Genomic DNA, 22,224 nt, shown 5'->3' with positions numbered 1-22,224 from the left:
TCGGGCTCCCTGCATGGAGCCTGCTTCTGTCTCTGCCTCTCTCTCTCTGAATGAATAAATAAATAAATAAATAAATAATCTAAAAAACAAAAAACACCACTTTAAAACCTTATACTTTAATCTGCGGTTCTTCGGTGCTATAATCTCATTTTAGTATCGTACACCTTTGAGTGAATTAAAAGGTTTTTTTTCACCCCAGAATAAAATGAACTACTAATAGTAAGCCTCTTAGGAAATATAGTTCCAGCTCAATTCATTTAAGTTTTGTGGAAGGCCATATGTGCCTCATTACACAACAGGAGAAACAAAAACACTGTAAAATGTAGCACTGAGAAGGCTAAATAAAATTCCAGTATTTTTTAAAAGTCCTTTACAATTATCATTTTTAATCCATTTTACAGACCTGATTCAACTTCTAGCCCACTTCTTGGTCCTTAGGCATCTAATGATAAAAGAGTGTTTGTTGCAAAGTGCCTTCAGCTGCTAAAACAGAAAACATGTTAATCAGAAGGGACTTCTATTGAGGCTTGCAGTATTTTTCTTTTTCCTACACTTAAAACATTTTTCTTAGCGATTTTTCAATTAGACATTAAGTATTTTTAGATTAAAGCAATACAGGATAGAAAGTTACTCCATTTACCTGACATTTGTGACTCAATTTGATTTTGATACTAGCTTGGCTTACTTTTTTCTCTACTTATATTTAGTGGTTTTCCTCAAGGTGCCATTCTGCACCCTTAAGACTTTTCCTTCCACTTTATGTTCAACTCCTGATTTCCATAAACATTTGTACAACTCTTTAATTTGGTGTATATGGAGATTTTTACCAAATACCTTCATGTGAATGCTACTTCTACTACAAAATTGCTTGACTTTGCGCTAATCAACATTTGTTTTTTCATTTGTAAAATGGGAATGAAAATAATACCTATTTCATAAGGCTATAAACATTTAATAAATTAGTTCACACAAAACACTTAGAATGGTTTCTGGTACATGGTCAATATCATAGTAATCATCTACTATGACTTCTCTCTGTAGATGATCCAAACAACCAAGGAGAAAAACTTTAGATGCAAAAGGAATGAGCCAGGGATGCCTGGGTGGCTCGGCAGTTGAGCTTTCGGCTCAGGGCGTGATCCCAGGATGGAGTCCCACATCGGGCTCCCTGCATGGAGCCTGCTTCTCCCTCTGCCTGTCTCTGCCTCTCCCTCTCTTGCTCTGTCTCAAATAAATAAAATCTTTAAAAAAAAGGAAAAAAAAAGGAATGGCCCAGAAATATACCAATAAAAGAGCTTATAAACCTTCCCCTTGCACTGTATTCCCTATTTCCTATGTCAACTTTAGCATCTCATTCATTTATATTCAAAGTCAGAATTCATATTTGAATTTTGCTACTAAACTGCAAGTAAGCTTTAAAAAACACTGGTAGTGGGCAGCCCCGGTGGCTCAGCGGTTTAGCGTCACCTTCAGCATGATCCTGGAGACCTGGATCAAGTCCCACATCAGGCTCCCTGCATGGAGCCTGCTTTTCCCTCTGCCTGTGTCTCTGCCTCTCTCTGTGTCTCTCTGAATAAATAAAATCTTAAAAAAATTTTAAGAAATAAAACACTGGTAGTGAGGCACCTGGGTAGCTCAGTGGTTAAGCATCTGCCTTCGGCTCTGGTCATAATCCCTGGTCCTGTGATCAAGTCCTGCATCACGGTCCCCACAGGGAGCCTGTTTCTCCCTCTATGTCTCTGCCTCTTCTCTCTCTCGTGAATAAATAAATAAAATCTTTAAATGAATGAATGAGGGCAGCCCCGGTGGCTCAGCGGTTTGGCGCTGCCTGCAGCCTGGGGTGTGATCCTGGGGACCCGGGATCGAGTCCCATATCAGGCTCCCTGCTTGGAGCCTGCTTCTCCCTCTGCCTGTGTCTCTGCCTCTCTCTCTCTCTGTGTCTATGAATAAATAAATAAAAATCTTAAAAAAAAAATAAATGAATGAATGAATGACACTGGTATTAACCTAGATCATGCTAAAGAAAAAGCAGCATAGGCTTAGGGGAATTGGACAGATTAAATCTCTTCCTTTATTCTCTATTACCAATCTACCTTTAAATTATCTTCTCATCCGGGACACCTGGGTGGCTCAGCACTTGAGTGTCTGCCTTTGGCTCAGAGCCTGATCCTGGAGTCCCAGGATAAAGTCCTGCATTGGGCTCCTTGCAGGGAGCCTGCTTCTCCCTCTGCCCTCTCTCTCTGCCTCTCAAGAATAAGTAAATAAAATCTTTAAAAACAAACAAGAAAACAAAGGCCTTATCTCTCTGCCATAACCTTACTGGAGATCACTAGTCCTCTTGTCTTTCATTGATCCCTCTTTGCATCAATGTTTACAGATTTCAATAAAAACCCCCTAAAACTATTTTATATACTCCCCTGCTAAAACAAAACAAAAAGCAAACAAAACACCCCACACTGCCCCCTACTACTTACCACATCAAATATACACCATGATTTTCAGTACCTTTCAGGTATTAGTTGCATTCTACTTCTCTCAATCTATTTTTTTCCACCATAAGCCAACACCTTACGCCAAAAATTTTATAAACAGTTACAGGGACTGCTCACTACTTGTGTAAATGTATTTGCTGGACTTTCCTTCTCTTCACTTAATACCAGTAATTCTCTTAAGACTCAGCACTGCCCCCCTTTATATCATGCATTGTACAAACCAGAGTATAAAAATACTCAAGTTTAGAAAAGGAATGTTAACAACATCTTAGATATCTTCTACCTATCAATTTCCAGTGCACTGCTCTTCCCTTTCTGCAATCCCTTGGTTTTTAAGTTTTATTTAATATATACATTTTTTAAAAAAGTGTTAACTTTGCATTTCTGCATTTCATACAAACTGACTTAATACATATGTACTTTTCTTACCTACTTCTAAAAAACTCATTTATACATGAAATAAACCTACATTTCACAGCAATATACACACCACATGGCACATATGCTCACTTATTCCGTAGATGATGAACATTTAGGCTGTTTCCAGTTTCCTGCCATTACCAAGAATGTTGGTATAAATATTTATTGGTGTCTCCTGAAGCTTCAAGTTTTAAACTCCCTCCCTCTGTGGTACTCTTCCAGAATACTACAGCCCACACAAGGATACTCAGTTAAGCATTAAAAGCCCACTGTCACATTTTCTTACATTAAGAATTTTTAAGTACAAATGTTTGTACTTCTTTGATACTATTTTTCCTTTTCCAATAGAGGCTGAAACACTTTAAATTTTTACATATGGATTAGGTTCTTCTATAAATTACCATACCAGAGGAAGATATTTAGTATCCTACTAATTACCACAAAGGAGAAAAAAAAAAACAAAAAAACATACAAATCACCTTGAAAGATCCGAAGGCTATTTATCCTCATTAGCAACCAGTAATACTACAAATCAAAGATCCAATTTAGACCTAGTATCAACTGATTATTTTCCATACTCATTGCATTTATTGCTGCCCAGGATGTCATCCACCATAGGTATCACCCTTTGCTTTTATCCAGCAGCAATAGCTGGGATGAATTACCCCACCCTCCCTCTTCATTCATCTTTTTTTGTTTTCCTACTAAATTGGTTTGTATTTTAAGATAAGCATCAACAACCACAAGCTACTGGGACTGTGAGTCCAAGAGAAATGTCAGAGATCTGCCATTTAAAAAACTTTCCAGAAAAAAGCGGGTTCTTTATATCAATTAGCCTTTGAACTTTGGAAAAACTTACAGCTAAAACAAAATTTTTAACTAAATTTTTAAAAATTTGGGACGTCTGGGTGGCTCAGCGACTGAGTGTCTGCCCAGGGCATGATCCTGGGATCAGGGATAGAGTCCCACATCCGGCTCCTTGCAGGAAGCCTGCTTCTCCCTCTGCTTGTGTCTCTGCCTCTCTCCCTCCATGTCTCTCATGAATAAGTTTTTTTTTTTTAATCTTTAAATAAAAAAATAAATTAAAAAAATTTAAACCTAAGATTTCATTGCTTTTTCCTGTAAATTGTTTAATTTCAAAGTTTTGAGCCTTATATACGCAGAGAACATTAAAGTTTGATAAACAGTTGGAAATCATATGGAAGCTGCATCATATCAAAGGCACTCCATCTACTCAGACCTGTCACAGTAATTTTGTCAGGCAAGATAACACAGCACTTTATCATGTAACTCCTATTGTATTACAAGTTTATATTTAAGCTTAAGATAAACAGGCAGCAATAAATAAAAAGCTAAAGTAGCAAATTTTAAAAACCATTTACAAGTATCTTTTGAAGGCTACACACATACAATTCTCTCAAACCACTGGCTTTTCTCTCTGCTCTAGTTTCATCTGATAAAATTTTCTACATGTGAACTTTCTTTTCTCTAAATCAAGATTTTCAGAGCTCTCAATCTTAATGATCCAACAAGAAGGCCCGATACATAGCCAAGAATTATAAATTACAGAGCTTTATTTCCTTGGATAGTGTTACCCCATATACATGGAATAACCACTATATAAAAAAATATTGTGAAACTACACTGTCTACAACCCTTCCATCCCACCCTCAAAGAATACAGTATTGTTCACCCCAAAATCAAGTCCACTCAGAACCTGTTGGCACAAATGTGGGACAGCTTTAGTGAAACTCTAAATGAAAGAAGACTATATTTAAAAAACAAGTAGGGCAGCCCCAGTGGCACACCGGTTTGGCGCCGCCTGCAGCCTGGGGTGTGATCCTGGAGACCCTGCAGGGAGCCTGCTTCTCCCTCTCCCTCTGCCTGTGTCTCTGCCTCTCTCTGTGTCTATGAATAAATAAATGGAATCTTAAAAAAAAAAAAAAGCCAACAGAATTAAAAATAAATAATTAAATTAAAATAAATAAAAATTAAAAATTATAAAAAATAAAATAAATTAAAAATAAATAAATAAAACAAAGTATGTATTTTTTTTTTTTTTTTAAGAAGTACCTTTAACTAGGGTATCCCTGGGTGGCTCAGCGGTTTAACGTCTGCCTACAGCCCAGGGCAGGATCCTAGAGTCTGGGGATCAAGTCCCACATCGGGCTCCATGCATGGAGCCTGCTTCTCCCTCTGCCTGTCTCTCTCTCTCATTGTATCTCTCATGAATAAATAAATAAGATCTCTTTAAAAAAATAAATAAAAGTACCTTTAACTAAAAGATGTGCTTCGAAGAACAATTTAACAAACTATTATTCCCCATTCCTTGATTTGATCATTCTCAAAATAGTTTATAATGACTTCATTTCACACTGTAACCTCATCACCATCAGTCCCCATACTGGTTAATTAAATATTCTTACATAAGGATGCCTTCGGATTCCTCCATTGTCTACAGGTAATAACCAAAGTATCTTATATAATAAACAATACTTTTTGTCACTTTTGAATACTCTGCATTTCAGACTTCAACAAATTGGTTCACTTTTATCTCAATTCCCCTTAAAAATAATTGAGGTCCTAAACAAACAAAACATGAGATACTGGTCTTTTAAGCAGTATAGCATGTAGGGCAGCCCCGGTGGCGCAGCGGTTTAGCGCCGCCTGCAGCCCGGGGTGTGATCCTGGAGACCTGGGATCGAGTCCCACGTCGGGCTCCCTGCATGGAGCCGGTTTCTCTCTCTGCCTGTGTCTCTGCCTCTCTTTCGCTTTCTCTGAATAAATAAATAAATCTTAAAAAAAAAAAAAAAAAGCAGTATAGCATGTATAAAAATGTTTCACCGCTCCCCCCCCCCACATAAATAACTAATTTGTTGTGGAAATCTCAGAAAAACACAAGGAAAAAAATATAAATCAACCATAATGCCAACACCAAATCCAGAGCTAACGTGTTTTGGCACATCTCTATTTTTATGCTTATTCACAAGTTCCTTTAAAAAAACAAACAAAAAAAGGCATCAAATTTGGGATCAGCAGTTTTATTATGTTCTTTTCAAGTAATATATTCTATTATTTTCTCATCATTACCCTCCTCTTAAAAAAATGGTTTTAAAAAACTATATAGGGACGCCTGGGTGGCTCAGCGGTTGAGCACCTGCCTTCAGCTGAAGGCGTGATCCTGGAGTCCTGGAATGAGTCCCTTATCAAGCTCCCTGCATGGAGCCTGCTTCTCTCTCAGCCTGTGTCTCTGCCCCCCTCTCTCTCTGTCTCTCATGAATGAATAAATAAAATCTTAAAAAAAAAAAAAAAAGCTATATAGATTTACATCCAATAACCACACTGTAAAATTAGCACATCTCTAAGTATTAAATCTTTTATATTTGTAGTAAACTTGGTAACTTATATCAACATTATGTACACAAATCTTTTGTATACTCTTCCTCTAGGATAAATTCCTTTAAGTATAGTCCTTCCATTTTTAAGGCTATGTATTGTAACAGGAGTCTGAATCAAGTACCCAAAAAAATTTCAAGTGTTCTAGAACACACCCGCAGCACTGCCTCTGTTTATATTGCCATCACCTTCTTGAGTTTAATCTTTTCTATAAAATTAGGAATCTAAATTACATTTCTGAAGTCACCTAAGACAATTTTCTTGCTTTCCTCATGTTACCCTTTGTTTACGTATCATTAACTCACTTGTACTATTATTTAGCGATTGCATATCCTAAAAGCACTAACGAATTTTGTATGTTTAAAGACTTCTTTAACGTAAGGATCAGATCAAAAGTGGCTAAATCCTCTCAAATTACTTCAAAATGCTTTGTAAAGGCAACTTCACTTACACACAGCTGAGAAGGGAGTTGAGTGAAACGCCAAAGTGAAAACGTCCTCTCGGAGTAAAATACACGTTAATGATTTAGCCATATAAATATAAATGTTAACTGCAAGGCAAGAATTTTAAATTTAAAGCACTTCACCACAAACATATTCCAGCTAAAGATCTCTTCTCCCAATCTTACATAACAAACCAGAACAATTCTCATTTAGTACTTTGTGTTCAATTTTGAGTTTGAAAAACATTAAGTGCAAAAGGCAAACAGCGTATTTGCAACAAAAATCTTTCTCCACCTTCCATTTCTAAAACATTACTGTTGAAAAATTATGACGACAGACTGCGCAGATGACTGAGCTATTGACTTTTCAAAAACAAATTTTATTTTCAACCTTTATGAAAACAGCCTAAAATAGAATTTTTGCCCGCGGGGTACAACTGTTTAAATTTATCCACTACTTAAAAATCTTAAACCAAAGTCTATTCCACAGAACGCAGCATCAAGACAAAAATCTCATGACGAAGACCTGGGAAATCAACGACTCTCACATATTCCAGTGCGCTTGAAAAACTAGAAATTTCGGAATCGCCATAAGCGTTCTAGAAATATCTGTCTGGAAAACGGTAACTGATCCAATAGGAATATTCCACAGTATAGGGCACACAGGAAGAAAAACATCTAGGAGAATTCTTCCACGGCAAACGGGAAAAGTCCCTGTAAAACCCCGAACACGGCACAAGGCTAGCAATGAAAAGAACAACGATGTGCCGAATACACCACGGTACTCCAAACCCTTTGTCTGGAAACCGGAAGGTCCCACAACACACGATCTTCTTTAGGGGAACGCAGACTGATAATACCTTAATAAAAAGAAAAGGAATAGGAGGGGATTCTTTAAACAAGTCTCTTGGCTCGCAGCCTACAGCAGAAGGCTTTCTCCACGACGCAATACGAAAAACAAGCGTTAACGTTTCATTTTTCGGCCATTTTTACGCGATGGGGGTGGGGAGGAATTGTTTCTGAGGTCCGGCTAAAATCCCGCGCGCATGTGTGTGGGCGGGGGACAGGGAGTCTTAGGGGGCGCTATGAAGCTATGGGCCAAAAGCAGAGCGAAGGCCGTGACACCAAGAGAAGAAAGAAACGCTACTCAAATGGCAGCTTTTGAATCTGCGAAATCCTCCATTTTGCGGCACATTTTAAAGGGGCAAAGAGAAAAAAAAACAACAACAAGAAACACACACCTATCTGGGGCTGGCGCTATCCCAAGACTTCGCTGCTTTAACTATTCTCCCCAAACGGCAGGCCCCCTATGGACAGTCAGTCCCTCAGGCCTCGAGCGCGCTCCTCCCTTCGCCTCAGAGCACCAGCCCGCGTGTAACGGGCTCTTGGTCCCGCCCCCGCCCACAGCAAGCCCAGGACGCGGTAAGCTCGGCCGATCGGCTGCCCTCGGCGCCCCCTGACTCTTCCTCCGCACCCCGGGCCCTTGGCTGGCCGCAGGTCTCCCTCCGGGACCGCTCACCTCCGCCGCCCGAGGAGGCTGGTTGCGCCGCCACTGCGCTCCTAACATGGCGGCCGCCGATCAGGCGGCTCACATACGCAGCGAGGAGGGAGGCAGAGCGGGCGAGCGGGAGCGAGCAAGAAAGGCGCGCCGCCGGCTCCCCGCGGCCCCTGTCGCCGTCGCTGCCTCCTCCCGGCGGACGCCGAGAGCCCCCGGCCACCCCACCCCGATTCTTACCCGCTTCACGCCTACCTTAAGGAAAGGGAGAGGGAAAAGGAGAGGTACCTCTCTCCCAGCGAGCGGGACGCGGAGGCTCCCACAATCCCCCGCAGCAACGGCGCTGGTAAGAGGTGGCAGCGGCGGCTGCAGCCCAAGAACAAACCTGCTCTCGCGAGAGTCCACCCCCCCCCCGCCCCCCGCTCGCAGGTCCTGTCTCGGCGCGCGCCGGCCCCTCCCCCCTACTCTGGGCGCGCACACCACCCGCGCCCTCCACCGCGGTCGTTGTTCTCTAATCCTGCAGCCCGCCTGTGGCGGGAAATGGATAGAGAGCCGCAATTTACGGGTTCGAGTCCCAGTCCTCAAAGCTTTTTCCCAGCCCTTAAACTTCATGGTGCGAAATTTAAATAAGGGTATGTGTTAGAAGCGAGTCGCAGGTCACTAGCTTAGACCCGATTTCTATTCTGATTATTCTCTCAGTATTTGCCGAGGAATAGTAGCGAGCGCCAGACGGGGAAAGATGGCAGGATTTTCACATGTGCAATTCGGGAACCTCCATCAGTCCACCCAAAACACCGCCGCCACTTTGAATTTGATTGAATGTAGGACACTCGAGTCTGATGGAGGTTCCCGAATTGCACATGTGAAAATCCTGAGGTAGACTTTGAGAAACTACAGTAAGGCTGGAGGAAAGGGCCATTTCCCTGGGTTTTCAAATTTAAAAGCAGAGGGGGGCAGCCCCGGTGGGGCAGCGGTTTAGCGCCGCCTGCAGCCCAGGGTGTGATCCTGAAGACCTGGGATCGACTCCCACGTCGGGCTCCCTGTGTGGAGCCTGTTTCTCCCTCTGCCTCTCTTTCTCTGTCTCTCATGAATAAATAAATAAAATCTCTAAAATAAATAAATAAATAAATAATATATATATATAGGGATCCCTGGGTGGCACAGCGGTTTGGCGCCTGCCTTTGGCCCGGGGCGCGATCCTGGAGACCCGGAATCGAATCCCACGTCGGGCTCCCGGTGCATGGAGCCTGCTTCTCCCTCTGCCTGTGTCTCTGCCTCTCTCTGTGTGTGTGTGTGTGTGCGTGTGTGACTATCATAAATAAATTTAAAAAAATAAAAAATAAAAGCAGAGGGCCCCGCAGTCACCTGGAACCTGAGTTAAATTAGTGAATACAAATACTAATAGCACTCAAATTTTTAAGATCTTGACTGTGCTGAATCATATTTGCATCTTTGAAAAATCATTCGGAGTCCTCTGAGAAGATAGTGGAGACCAGGAGAAAACTGAAGAGTTCCTCTAGGACTAGATATGGAAGATGAGGAAGGTAAGTGTTCTGGATGAATGACAGCTCAATGGTTAGCAGTGCTGTTAACAGGCACTTGCAGAGTACCAGGAGGAGAGACCATAAGGTAAGATGTTTGGCTTTTATTTATTTGGCATCAATTTTAAAGGAGTGGATTTATGGGTCCTGAGCACAGGGGGAAAAGATGTGGGTTAGTGGCACATCTGAGTTAAGGACATAAGTGAAGCAATGGGATTTGAAAGAAGCTGGAGACAATACAGTGAAAATAGAGGACTTAGGACCTTGAGAAGCTTATCAGGCAGAGTTGAATGGCAAAGGAGACCAAATTCAAATTAAGCACAAGGAGGGTGGGAACAAAAAGTTTTGGGAAGAGCAGGGAGGCACAGAAATTGTACCACCTTGACAGCTAAAATAGAGGTCGAGTCCTCTAAGCGAAGGGGAGTGAAATTTGAGAGCTATTAGTATTTGTATTCACTAATTTACTTGAGGTTCCAGGTGACTGCGGGGCCCTCTGCTTTTAAATTTGAAAACCCAGGGAGATGGCCCTTTCCACCAGCCTTACTGTAGTTTCTCAAAGTCTACCTCAGGATTTTTGAACTGGGCTTTCAATCTTCGCTTTCTACTTGGTGAGCCTTTGATTCCAAGTAATCTTGGCTAAGACTTCCCTTTATGTTGTTTCCAGCTCTTCGATGAAACAAGAACAGGGAAAATTAGGACTAAAAACATCTACAGAAGATTTAGCTAGTGTGGACATCATCCTTAATGTTACAGACTTGTTTCCAGTAAAGTGGGAGAGGAAGTCAGACTGGAGGTGCAAAGTGTATTGAAATGGAAGCTGGAAACTACCCACTGCAGGAAAGGTTTGGCTATGGAGACTAGAGAAAGCAAGGTTGAGTTTTTCACTTTACTATGCCAGTTTTATGTGTGTGTGTTTAAAAGATTTTGACATATTAAGAGAGCACAAGCACGGGATGCAGCAAGCAGAGAGAGCAGGAGAAGCAGGCTTCCCACTGAGCAGGGAACCCGACTCAATCCCAGGACCCTGGGATCATGACCTGAGCCTAAGGCAGATGCTTGACTGACTGAGCCACCCAGGCACCCCAGTTTTGTGGCTTTTTTAGAAAAATATTTACTTTAGAGAAAGCACAAGTGGAAGAGGGGAGAATCTCAAGGGGGCATTGGAGCCTATGATCATGACCTGAGCTGAAACTAAGTCAGATGTTCAACCGACTGTGCCATCCAGGCACCACTTACTATGGGAGCACAATTAAAATGTTGGCAGGAAAGGCTTGGTTGAAAAAACAAGTTAGGGCAGCCTGGGTGGCTCAGGGGTTTAGCGCTGCCTTCAGCCCAGGGCCTGATCCTGGAGACCCTGGATAGAGTCCCACATTGGGCTCCCTGCATGGAGCCTGCTCCTCCCTCTGCCTGTGTTTCTGCCTTTCTGTGTCTCTCATAAAAAAAAAAAAAAAAAAAAAAAAAAAAAAGAGAAAAAAGGTTAAAGAAGGGACAATTTGTAATGGACACTGAAAGAAAAGGATCCAGAGAAAGCAGACATGTACTTCAACAGGAGGCATGGAGAGGATGGTGTGGAGTTAATAGATTTGGTTGAAGACTTGGGAATTATAGTTAGGTGCCTTCAATTTTGTGACTAAGTTTTCTGTGAGGGACAATTTTTAAATAGCCATGGTGAAGAGTGGAATTGCAATCCCGTATTTTCCATGTATGTTGTTTAACCATGAAGAACTGATGCTCCTCTGAACAAGTGATGTTTAAGTCTACTAGCCAGTTATGGAATCAAATTTTGGAAGATCCTAATTCCTCAGTGAATCTTGCATCTTCCATTGAAAATCTTACCTGCTTCCTACTTGGTGAGCCTTTGATTCCAAGTAATATTGGCTAAGACTTCCCTTTATGTTGTTTCCAGCTCTTAGATGAAACAAGAAGCTCTGTTCCTCATGAAGAAACAGGAATGCATCTTAGAACTAAGATAATGTACTTACCCATGTTTTTGTAGAAGGCTGTAATGCCATCTGGTGATCATACAAAGAAGAAAGTCGAACTATCAGAGTATTTACTGAGGATCTGCTTAGTGGCTCATCAGCAAAAAGACACATTGGAAACCAAACTTGATACAAGATTTGTCATCAAATGCCTATTTCACGAAGGACACAGTACAAAGGGTGGGGATTCAATGACCAGTTACCTGGTCTTGAGGATCATGTATAGTCTGATGGTGAATGAACAAGAAATCTGGTTTCTGAGTAGAGATGAATTAAGAGCTCTATACTAGTTTGGGTTACTTGGGAGTAGGCGAAGTGTGCACCACTATGATAAAGAATGAGGCTACAAAGCAAGAATTTCTGCTGAGACTCTGAAAGGTCAAGCGACAAGCTTGGTACAGCTATGTTATATAAGACTTTAAACACCAGGAGAGTCTGGATTTGAGCTGATAATGAAGACCTTTTACAGTTTTGCACAGGAGACATATTGAGGACATGTATTTTGATACCACAATCACTAAGTAGCTGATGCTTTCTAATTGTTACCATAATTTTAAGGGTAAAGTACCATTATTCCTGTTTTATGTAAGAGATTAAGAAGCTTGGAGGTGATGCAGCTAAATAGTGACAAGTCAGAATTTGAACCCAGTTCTATATAAATCCAAACCCTGAGCTTTTCAGCATTACCTGATACTGCTTTCAACAGAGCTGTAGCCTCAGAATCTCTTGACAACCCACCATCTACTTATTTTGACAGATTTAATGCCCTGAAACCAGGTCATTCTTGTACTTCAAGCTTTTTAAAAATAGACAACTGTTAACCAATGGCTCTTTTAGCAGTGGCATGGGGTAGGTGCAGACAAGAGGGAGTTTTTTTTTGTTTTTTAAGATTTTTATTTATTTATTCATGAGAAACACACAGAGGCAGAGACACAGGCAGAGGGAGAAGCAGGCTCCCTCTGGGGAGGCTTGATATGGGACTTGATCCTGAGACTCTGGGATCATGCCCTGAGCTGAAGGGAGATGCTCAACCTCAAGCCCCCCGAGGTTTCCCAAGAGGGAATCTAAGAAGGAATTTTTGAATAGGTAATAAATATAAGATTCAAAGAACACAACAGTTTTCCCCAACTTGTGTTCCCCTACATAAACCCATTTATCACTTTGTGTATATACATGTACATTCTAAACATGCCCACAAATTCTTTGCCACTCCTCATAGTCGAATCAATCTCCATTCTACCTGCATCTGGAAGGGCCCTATAAATGGCTGACCATCAGAATGCAGAAGTGACTTTTTTAGACCTTTAAAATCTTTTCTCATCCACTTGGAACCCAGTTGCCATGTGAGAATCCCAAACACTGTGAAGAAGCCACATCAAAAGAACCAAAGCACTTCAGTCTATAGCTCCAGCCGAGTGAAGCCTCCAAATGGCTAGAGTTCCATGGGAGAACATTACCACCCAGCTGAGCCCTATCAACCTAAAGAATTTTTAATACTTGTTTGAACCACTGTTTTAAGGTGGTTTGTTATATAGTGGTATACTAAAAGATTTGCTTTTTAAATACTTTAAATCTAGAGTTGCATGCTCTACTAATAGAGCCAGCCAGGTGCCCCTTCATACAGAATTTTTAAAAAATCTAGTCACATCATTCATTACTTTTAAGTACTCATTTTATTTTGTTTTGTTTTTTTTTTTTAACTTAGAATGCAAAGGTACTAACTACATGATTATATAAAGGAAAATCATGCTTTCTTATTGTACTTTTAAATTTTAATTTAGAGTCTATTTCTGAACTTCATTTTATCTGTTCTTTTCATGGAGTGAGCTATTCAGGTGCCAGTATCAACAGTTTACTCCTAACATTTTAACATCTGGCAGGTGTAGTTATCCTTTATGATTCTAATTTTTCACAATATTAAGGTTATTCTTATTTTCTAAATGAACGTTACAACTTGTGTAGCAACAAAAATAATCCTGTTTTTTTTTTTAGATTTTATTTATTTATTAATGAGAGACACAAGGAGAGAGAGAGGCAGAGACACAGGCAGAGGGAGAAGCAGGCTCTATGCAGGGAGCCAGACATGGGACTAGATCCCAGGTCTACAGGATCACATCCTGGGCTGAAGGTGGCACTAAACCGCTGAGCCACCCGAGCTGCCCAATAATCCTGTTATTTTTATTGGAATTTTTATTAACTTCATTTTCTTTAGGAGATTTATTTTTATGTTGATATTCCTTGGACATGGTATGATTTGCTATTTAAGGTCTCATTTGTGTCTGTCAGTACTTTAATGTTTTCTTCATTGTACATAACTTCTGTATGTGTGATTATTCCTATCTTTATTTTCCTTCCAACTTATCTTAAAACCTATCACTTGTTACTTCAATGAACCCCTTTCAGCTGACACCCATAGACATATTTCCAAGTAAACTTACCATGTATGAGTGATTTTTACTTCTCCCCCCCTTTTTAATTTTTTGCTAATTATCTTTGATAGCAACTTTGAACAAAGCTCTTTTCTTAGTAGGATCACTTCTAGGGTTTCCTCATTAAGCATCACACAGCCTTTTGGAGTAAGACACTTTTAATAGGTTAGGAATGTTGACCCTTAGCAATTTTAGGAAATGCTGTTTTAGCATATAGGGAGAGGATTCTTTTTTTTTTTTTTAGGGAGAGGATTCTTGATATATTGTTGAAATAATCTCAGGATGACTTTTCTTGTGTTGTACCATTATGTAAGTTTGTTTATAATATGTATCTATAAATTCTTTATGCCCCTACTTTAGCAGGTGTAGTACTAAAAAATAAAATGGGAACTCTATCCTTTAAAAAAGAATCTTAGTTGAGTGTCCGACTGTTGATTTCAGCTCAGGTCATGATCTCAGGATCGTGAGACTGAGCCCAGTATTGGGCTTCACACTGGGCTTGGAGCCTGCTTAAGATACTTTCTCCCTCTCCTCCTGCATTCTTTTTCTAAAAGAAACAAAACAAGGGCAGCCCAGGTGGCTCAACGGTTTAGTACTGCCTTCAGCCCAGGGCGTGATCCTGGAGACCCAGCCCCACTTTGGGCTCCCTGCATGGAGCCTGCTTCCCCCTCTACCTGTGTCTCTGCCTCTCTCTGTGTGTCTCTCATGAATAAATAAAATCTTAAAAAAAAAAAAAAAGAAACAAGACAAAAAAGTATATCTGATCAATTTTTTAATGTTTTGAAATTATTATTCTGAACCTCACTGAACTCATAGTTTAGTAGGGCTAGCACTAAATAATTTTAATAAAATATGACACACATTATTTATCATAGGGCAAGCCTGAGTGTGGAAATGTATGACCCACTGAGGCCTTCCTTAAAAAAATCTAAGAAATTTATAGATGATATGATAGGAAGAATGAAGTAGATGGGTGCTAAAGGCAAGGTTCACAGGTTTGTCTGTATATATTCTTTGTATGTTAAGAGCAAAAAGAAGCCTCCTCAAACTTCAACAACAGTGGCCAAGATGCTGATAGCCTGAAAGAAGGTATTTGGCATTTGGAATAGTTTTAAGAAACTACAAAAAAACATAATTTCAGTAATCCCTGAAAGATGTTAATCCTTAGTCTAAATGAGTTTGATGATTGAAGAAAGCAAGCAATTATTTATTAGAATTAGTTGGAAAGACTTGGGGGCACCATACTTAAAAGTTCCAAGTCAAACTCTAGCTTTGGAGCCAGATTAACTGAACACAACAGTAGTTTCTGGGCCCACTGTGTGACCTTGGACAAATAACAGCAGTATCTCTTAGGCCTGTTGAGAAGATTAAGATATGTAGAATGAGTTTACCAATTCTGGCACATGCTCAACATGCAGTGAATGTTGTCAATGTTGTAGAACGCCACATGTCCTGCAGTATACTTACAGGAATATCCTAAAATGACAAAACCATAGATTCAAAGGTTATTTATTTTTATAAAGCCCCAGAGTAAACATGCTAAAATTATCCATTTAAGTCTGCTTATAACCTAAGTTTTAATCTGGCACCTACTTGTCAGCACAATGACCGCTAGTTAAGAGGTTTTTCCAGTTATAATTTACACACAAAGCTGTTTCACAAACTTTAACTATAAAGACATAGGTTACCAAAAAAAGTAACAAAAGGCCACATGTATATTTTAGTTAACCGATGTCTTAAATTGATACAACAAATCTTCTACAAATCCATTATTTTCATTCAATACTTACTGAAGCTAAACTTAATTTAAAAAAAAATTTTTTTAAGATTTTATTTATTTATTCATAGAGACAGAGACAGAGAGAGAGAGAGAGGGAGGGTGAGAGGGAGAGAGGCAGAGACACCGGCAGAGGGAGAAGCAGGCTCCATGCAGGGAGCCTGACGTGGGACTCGATCCTGGGTCTCCGGGATCACGCCCTGGACTGAAGGCAGCACTAAACTGCTGAGCCACCCAGGCTGCCCTTAAACTTAATTTTAAATAGCTGTGCACTAGGTAACATCTTTAGAGTCCAACAGCAAATGGAAATCAGACACCTTTGTTTTCATGATTTTGTTTCAAACTGTTAAAGAACAAAACCAGCACTGTTGATACCCTCAATTACTGAGGTAATCTTGAAAAGCCATATGGCAATGGCATTACTTTATTTTGGATACATTTTGACACAAAGATTAATATTTATCAGCTGAAGGTCTTTAGTCAGCTGTCCTTAGAAGTCAGACAGCTTGGCTGTATGGGAAATAAGTAAACATTGAGAAGCTGGTAGTAAGTAAACCTTGAGAAGGGAAGGTGGCTTCTCTGCAGAAGGGCTGCCTGAGCTAAGATCTCAAAGTAAAGTAGACAAAGTAGAGAAGGAAGATGAAACCAGAAAGGGAAATAGCATGTGCCTAATAGCAAAAGGCTTACTTAAGACTGAAAGAGGGGCACCTGGGTAGCTCAGTGGTTGAGTATCTGCCTTTGGCGCAGGTCATGATCCCAAGGTCCTGAGATCGATTCCCACATCAGGTTCCCCATAAGGAGTGTGCTCCTCCCTCTGCCTGTGTCTCTGCCTCTCTGTCTCTCATGAATAAATAAATTAAAAAAAAAAAAATCCCTGAAAGAAACCAGTGTGTCCAGAAGGGAATCTGAGGGTGTTAAAGGTGAGAGGGGTAAGAGTTAGACTGTGTAAGGCCTGACAGGCCATATTACGGCAAGCAGGGACTATGTCTTATCCACTACTCGTCCCCAAGGTCTAGCAGAGTTCAGCTAATAAAGGCTGTAAACCCACAAAAAGGAGGAGTCAAATGACAATCTTCTGATAAGATGTGTAATTAGCCCACATCATTGTCTTCCTGTAACTCAGCCCTGGAGATTATACATACAAGAAGTAAAATTAGAGATCTGAGAAACTGGGGATCCCTGGGTGGCTCAGCAGTTTAGCGCCTGCCTTCAACCCAGGGTGTGATCCTGGAGACCTGAGATCGAGTCCCATGTCAGGCTCCCTGCATGGAGCCTGCTTCTCTCACTGCCTGTGTCTCTGCCTCTCTTTCTGTTTCTCATGAATAAATAAAATCTTTAAAAAAGAGAGAGATCTCAGAAATTAAATATGAAGAGTCCTTTGGAAGAATGGATCATGATTGAGTCCTAGCATATATAGAGGGGCAAGAAATTGAAGCCTAGTGTAGAAAAAGGCAGAGTGCAATGAGAGTAGGGGTAGTAGAGGCCGGGACAGAGCTTTTCTGTTCTGCCTTCCCCCCGCTACTCATCGCTTCATATACAACCTTTCACTGGCAACATGGCCAGCATATTGCAACCTTAGCTCCTGGAGTTCTCCTCTAGAATATTACAATTGAGGAGAGGGAGTTCTACTAGCTGCCACTCTGGTAAAGCCCAGATTCTAACTCGAAGGCTTTATGCCTTGAGGGCACCTCCTCCCTCCAACCCATTCTGAGGACAGAGCCTGGGCGTGGCTCCTCCCCTTCAGCAGCAGTTAAAAAGTCCCATCCTATATTGTGAGCTCATAGGGTAAAAAGAATCAGTCATCTAGAAACTAAACCATCCACTATAAAAGAAAAGGTCAACCATTATTCTAAATGAGAATATACGTCTATAGAATAAAAGACGTTGAATATTAAAAATGGAATGTCTATAAAATATAGGGGACTATAAACTAAGGATCCTGGTTATATAGTTCATTATTCTACCAGTGGACAGGGCCTAGAAGCAACACCAGTTTAGTATCGAGTCTATCTAGTGCCCAGGTCTTTGTTCCTTAATGCCATTCACCAGTAAAGAAACGAGGGCTCACTAGAAAAATGTTTGACAACTGGGACAGAAAAGATACAAGATGAGCATGGATCATCTTAATAGAGCCTTAAATTGAGAAGTGCTTAAAAACAAAAACCCCACAATGATGGGGGCATATTGAAGAGATACAGTAGGGGATGCCTGGGTGGCTCAGGGGCCGAGTGGCTGCCTTTGGCTCAGGTCATGATCCTGGGGTCCTGGGATCAAGTTCCACATTGGGCTCCCCTTGAGCCTGCTTCTCCCTCTGCCTATGTCTCTGCCTCTCATGAATAAATAAATAAAAATTTAAAAAGAGGAGAGAAACTCTCTGGTCCCGGCGGTAGGATGGCGGCTGCCGCGGAGTGCGATGTGGTAATGGCAACGACCGAGCCAGAGCTGCTCGACGACGAGGAAGCGAAGAGGGAAGCAGAGTCTTTCAAGGAACAAGGAAATGCATACTATGCCAAGAAAGATTACAGTGAAGCTTATAATTATTATACAAAAGCCATAGATATGTGTCCTAAAAATGCTAGCTACTATGGGAATCGAGCAGCCACTTTGATGATGCTCGGAAAATTCCGGGAAGCTCTTGGAGATGCACAGCAGTCAGGTCGAATGACAGTTTTGTCTGGGGACATCTACGAGAGGGCAAATGCCACCTATCTCTAGGGAATGCCATGGCAGCATGTCGTAGTTTCCAGAGAGCCCTAGAACTGGATCACAAAAATGCTCAGGCGCAACAGGAGTTCAAGAATGCTAATGCAGTCATAGAATATGAGAAAATAGCAGAAACGGATTTCGAGAAGCGAGATTTTCGGAAGGTGGTTTTCTGCATGGACCGTGCCCTAGAATTTGCCCCTGCCTGCCATCGCTTCAAAATCCTCAAAGCAGAATGTTTAGCAATGCTAGGTCGTTATCCGGAAGCAGTCTGTGGCCAGTGACATTTTACGAATGGATTCTACCAATGCGGATGCTCTGTATGTATGAGGACTTTGCCTTTATTATGAAGATTGTATTGAGAAGGCGGTTCAGTTTTTTGTACAGGCTCTCAGAATGGCTCCTGACCATGAGAAGGGGCCTGCATTGCTTACAGAAATGCTAAAGCACTTAAAGATGGGAATAAAGCATTTAAAGAAGGAAATTACAAGCTAGCCTATGAACTGTACACAGAAGCCCTGGGGATAGACCCTAACAATATAAAAACAAATGCTAAACTCTACTGTAATCAGGGCACGGTTAACTCCAAGCTTAGGAAACTAGATGATGCAATAGAAGACTGCACGAGTGCAGTGAAGCTCGATGCCACTTATATAAAAGCCTACTTGAGAAGAGCTCAGTGTTACATGGACACAGAACAGTATGAAGAAGCAGTGCGGGACTATGAAAAAGTATATCAGACGGAGAAAACAAAAGAACACAAACAGCTCCTAAAAAATGCACAGCTGGAACGAAGATTAAGAGGAAAGATTACTACAAAATTCTGGGAGTGGACAAGAATGCCTCTGAGGATGAAATCAAGAAAGCTTACCGACAACGGGCCTTGATGCACCATCCAGATCGGCACAGTGGAGCCAGTGCCGAAGTTCAGGAGAGGAGAAATAGTTCAAGGAAGTTGGAGAAGCTTTTACCATCCTCTCTGATCCCAAGAAAAAGACTCGCTATGACAGTGGACAGGACCTAGATGAGGAAGGCATGAATATGGGCGATTTTGACGCAAACAATATCTTCAAGGCATTCTTTGGCGGTCCTGGGGGCTTCAGCTTTGAAGCATCTGGTCCAGGGAATTTCTTTTTTCAATTTGGCTAATGAAAGGAAACCATCCGGAACCCAGAAAGTGCAGACTTGCTCAATGTAACCTTGAACGTGGGCACAGCTCACTTCCTCCCTTCATCTCGCCTCCCTATCCTTAGAGCAGTTGCGTTTTCTTAGTTGGATACCCCTGTGTCTGTGTGAGTGGGGGGAAGGAAGGGAGCCAGCGCTGAAGACTGCAGGGAGGGGAGAAGGGTGGGGGGTGGACAGGGAGGCAGCTTGTGAATTTTTGTTTTACTGTTTAACTTTATTAAAAAAGAAAAAAAATTAAGAGAATAAAAATAAAAAAATAAAAAGGAGACATAGTAGCCAACCAATGAGCTCCTAAAGGTCAAAGCTGGAACACTGAATAAAGTATTATTGGACTGTTATCCCCAAAATATAACAAATATCCGTGGATTCATAATGGTATAAATACATTGAATGAGAAGAGATCAATTTATTTCTTAAGGGCAGCCCCGGTAGCTCAGTGGTTTAGCGCTGCCTTCAGCCCAGGGCATGATCCTGGAAACCTGGGATTGAGTCTCAGGTCAGGCTCCCTGCATGGAGCCTGCTTCTTCCTCTCCCTCTGCCTGTGTCTGTGCCACCCTCTCTCTGTGTGTCTCTCATAAGTATGTAACATTTAAAAAAAAATTATTTCTTAAGAATACCAAGTAACTTATGTAGATATTCCACCCTCAAAGAAAGCACAATTCTCATCTTTTTAAGTATGTGTTGCACATAGTGACTTCATTCCAAAGCACACAGAATTGGGCCAGGGGGAGTAACTTTACAGTGGAGAAATTTGGCAAGACAAACCTCAGCCAGGTGATCAAGGTTAACAGCAACACTAAGTCAGGCTGATAGGATGAGAATGGTCTATGGTCTTCCTCTCAAAATCACTTAAACTCAGCTTAATCATGAGAAAAACTCAATACTGAGGGACTTTCTACAAAATACCTGTCTCAAATTCTAGGCCATCAATAAATAATAAGGAAGTCTAAGAAGCTGTCATAGCTAAAAGGAACCTAAGAAGGGGCTCTTGGCCAGCTTAGCTGGTAAAGAATGCAACACTTGATCTCAGGGTTGTAAGTTGGAGCCCCATGCTAGGTGCAGGTCACTAAGAATAAAATCTCAAAAGAATAAAAAATTTTAAATTTTTTAAAAATAATAAAATCTTAAATAAATAAATAAAATTTTAAAAAGGAGCCTAAGGAGATATAATAACTGATTGTAATATCTTCAGTGAGATCCTGGAACAGACAAAGGACATTAAGTAAAAACCAAGGAAATCTGAATAAAGTCCAGCCTTCTTTTTTTTTTTTTAATTGTGTTTATTTGGGCAGCTCCGGTGGTGCAGCGGTTTAGCGCCGCCTACAGCCCAGGGCGTGATCCTGGAGACCCGGGATCAAGTCCCACGTCGGGCTCCCTGCATGGAGCCTGCTTCTCCCTCTGCCTGTGTCCCTGCCTCTCTCTCTGTGGGTCTCTATAAATAAATAAATAAATAAATAATCTTTAAAAAAAATAAAAAATAAATTGTGTTTACTTGAGAGAGCGAAAGAGAGCCCAAAAGAGGGTCAGGGTGGGGGTGCAGAAGCAGACTCTGCTGAGGAGGGAACAGGACACAGGGCTGAATCCCAGGACCCAAGGATCACGAGGGATCAAGAACAGACACTTTACTTAACTGACTGAGCCATACAGGTGTCCCCAGAATTTAGAAAAATCTTGAATGCCAACCTAAGAGTCTGATCAGTTCAGCAAGGAGATAGCAGTAATTTTCTCACATGAACAGGAGTACTGAGGGATCCCTGGGTGGCGCAGCGGTTTGGCGCCTGCCTTTGGCCCAGGGCGCGATCCTGGAGACCCGGGATCGAATCCCACGTCGGGCTCCCGGTGCATGGAGCCTGCTTCTCCCTCTGCCTGTGTCTCTGCCTCTCTCTCTCTCTCTCTCTCTGTGACTATCATAAATAAAAAAATAAATAAATAAAATTAAAAAAAAAAAAAAAGGAAAACCTTCTTCATAAAAAACAAAAACAAACAAACAAACAAAAAAAACACACAAAAAAAGGAGTACTGGGCAGCCTGGGTGGCTCAGCAGTTTAGCGCAGCCTTTGGCCCAGGGCGTGATTCTGGAGACTCTGGATGAAGTCCCACATCGGGCTCCCCTGTATGGAGCCTGCTTCTCCCTCTGCCTGTGTCTCTGCCTCTTTCTCTTTCTCCTCTGTGTATTCTCATGAATAAATAAGTAAAATCTTAAAAAAAAAAAAAAAAAAAAAAACATGAGTACTGCTTAGGTGTTAAAGACTGAAAGGTAGAGGCAAAGATAGGAAAACGTTCAACTAACTGGCAAACACTAGTTGAGCAACCATAATGTTCCCAAATCTCAGATTAAAAAACTGAGGGGAGCAGAGGGACA

General features: G+C 41.2%; 1 protein-coding gene and 1 pseudogene across 10 annotated transcripts in view; one reads left to right on the top strand and one right to left on the bottom strand.

Annotated features, from left to right (window-relative positions):
• Window positions 1–22,224, bottom strand: part of MATR3 (matrin 3) — a 53,741-nt gene that overhangs the window by 23,040 nt on the left and 8,477 nt on the right. For 4 of the 10 annotated variants that reach the window (XM_077911875.1, XM_077911878.1, XM_077911884.1 and 1 more), the window contains exon 1: window positions 8,501–8,648. The exons of 4 other annotated variants lie outside the window; for them this stretch is intronic. Coding sequence is in view for 1 of the 6 variants with exons in the window: in XM_077911883.1 (XP_077768009.1) it covers window positions 8,270–8,317 (48 nt within the window). In the remaining 5 variants the exon portion in view is untranslated. Of the gene's footprint in view, window positions 1–8,269; window positions 8,407–8,500; window positions 8,649–22,224 lie in introns of those variants that run through there. 2 more of the 10 variants (XM_077911877.1, XM_077911883.1) reach the window with 2 other exon arrangements.
• On the top strand, window positions 18,336–19,992 carry LOC144322182 (dnaJ homolog subfamily C member 7 pseudogene; annotated as a pseudogene).

The sequence above is a fragment of the Canis aureus genome, chromosome 10 (assembly GCF_053574225.1).
Source record: "Canis aureus isolate CA01 chromosome 10, VMU_Caureus_v.1.0, whole genome shotgun sequence".
In the NCBI taxonomy this organism is placed as follows: domain Eukaryota; kingdom Metazoa; phylum Chordata; class Mammalia; order Carnivora; family Canidae; genus Canis; species Canis aureus.
The sequence above is the reverse complement of the archived record's forward strand: the minus strand, read 5'-3'. Positions and strand labels throughout refer to the sequence as shown.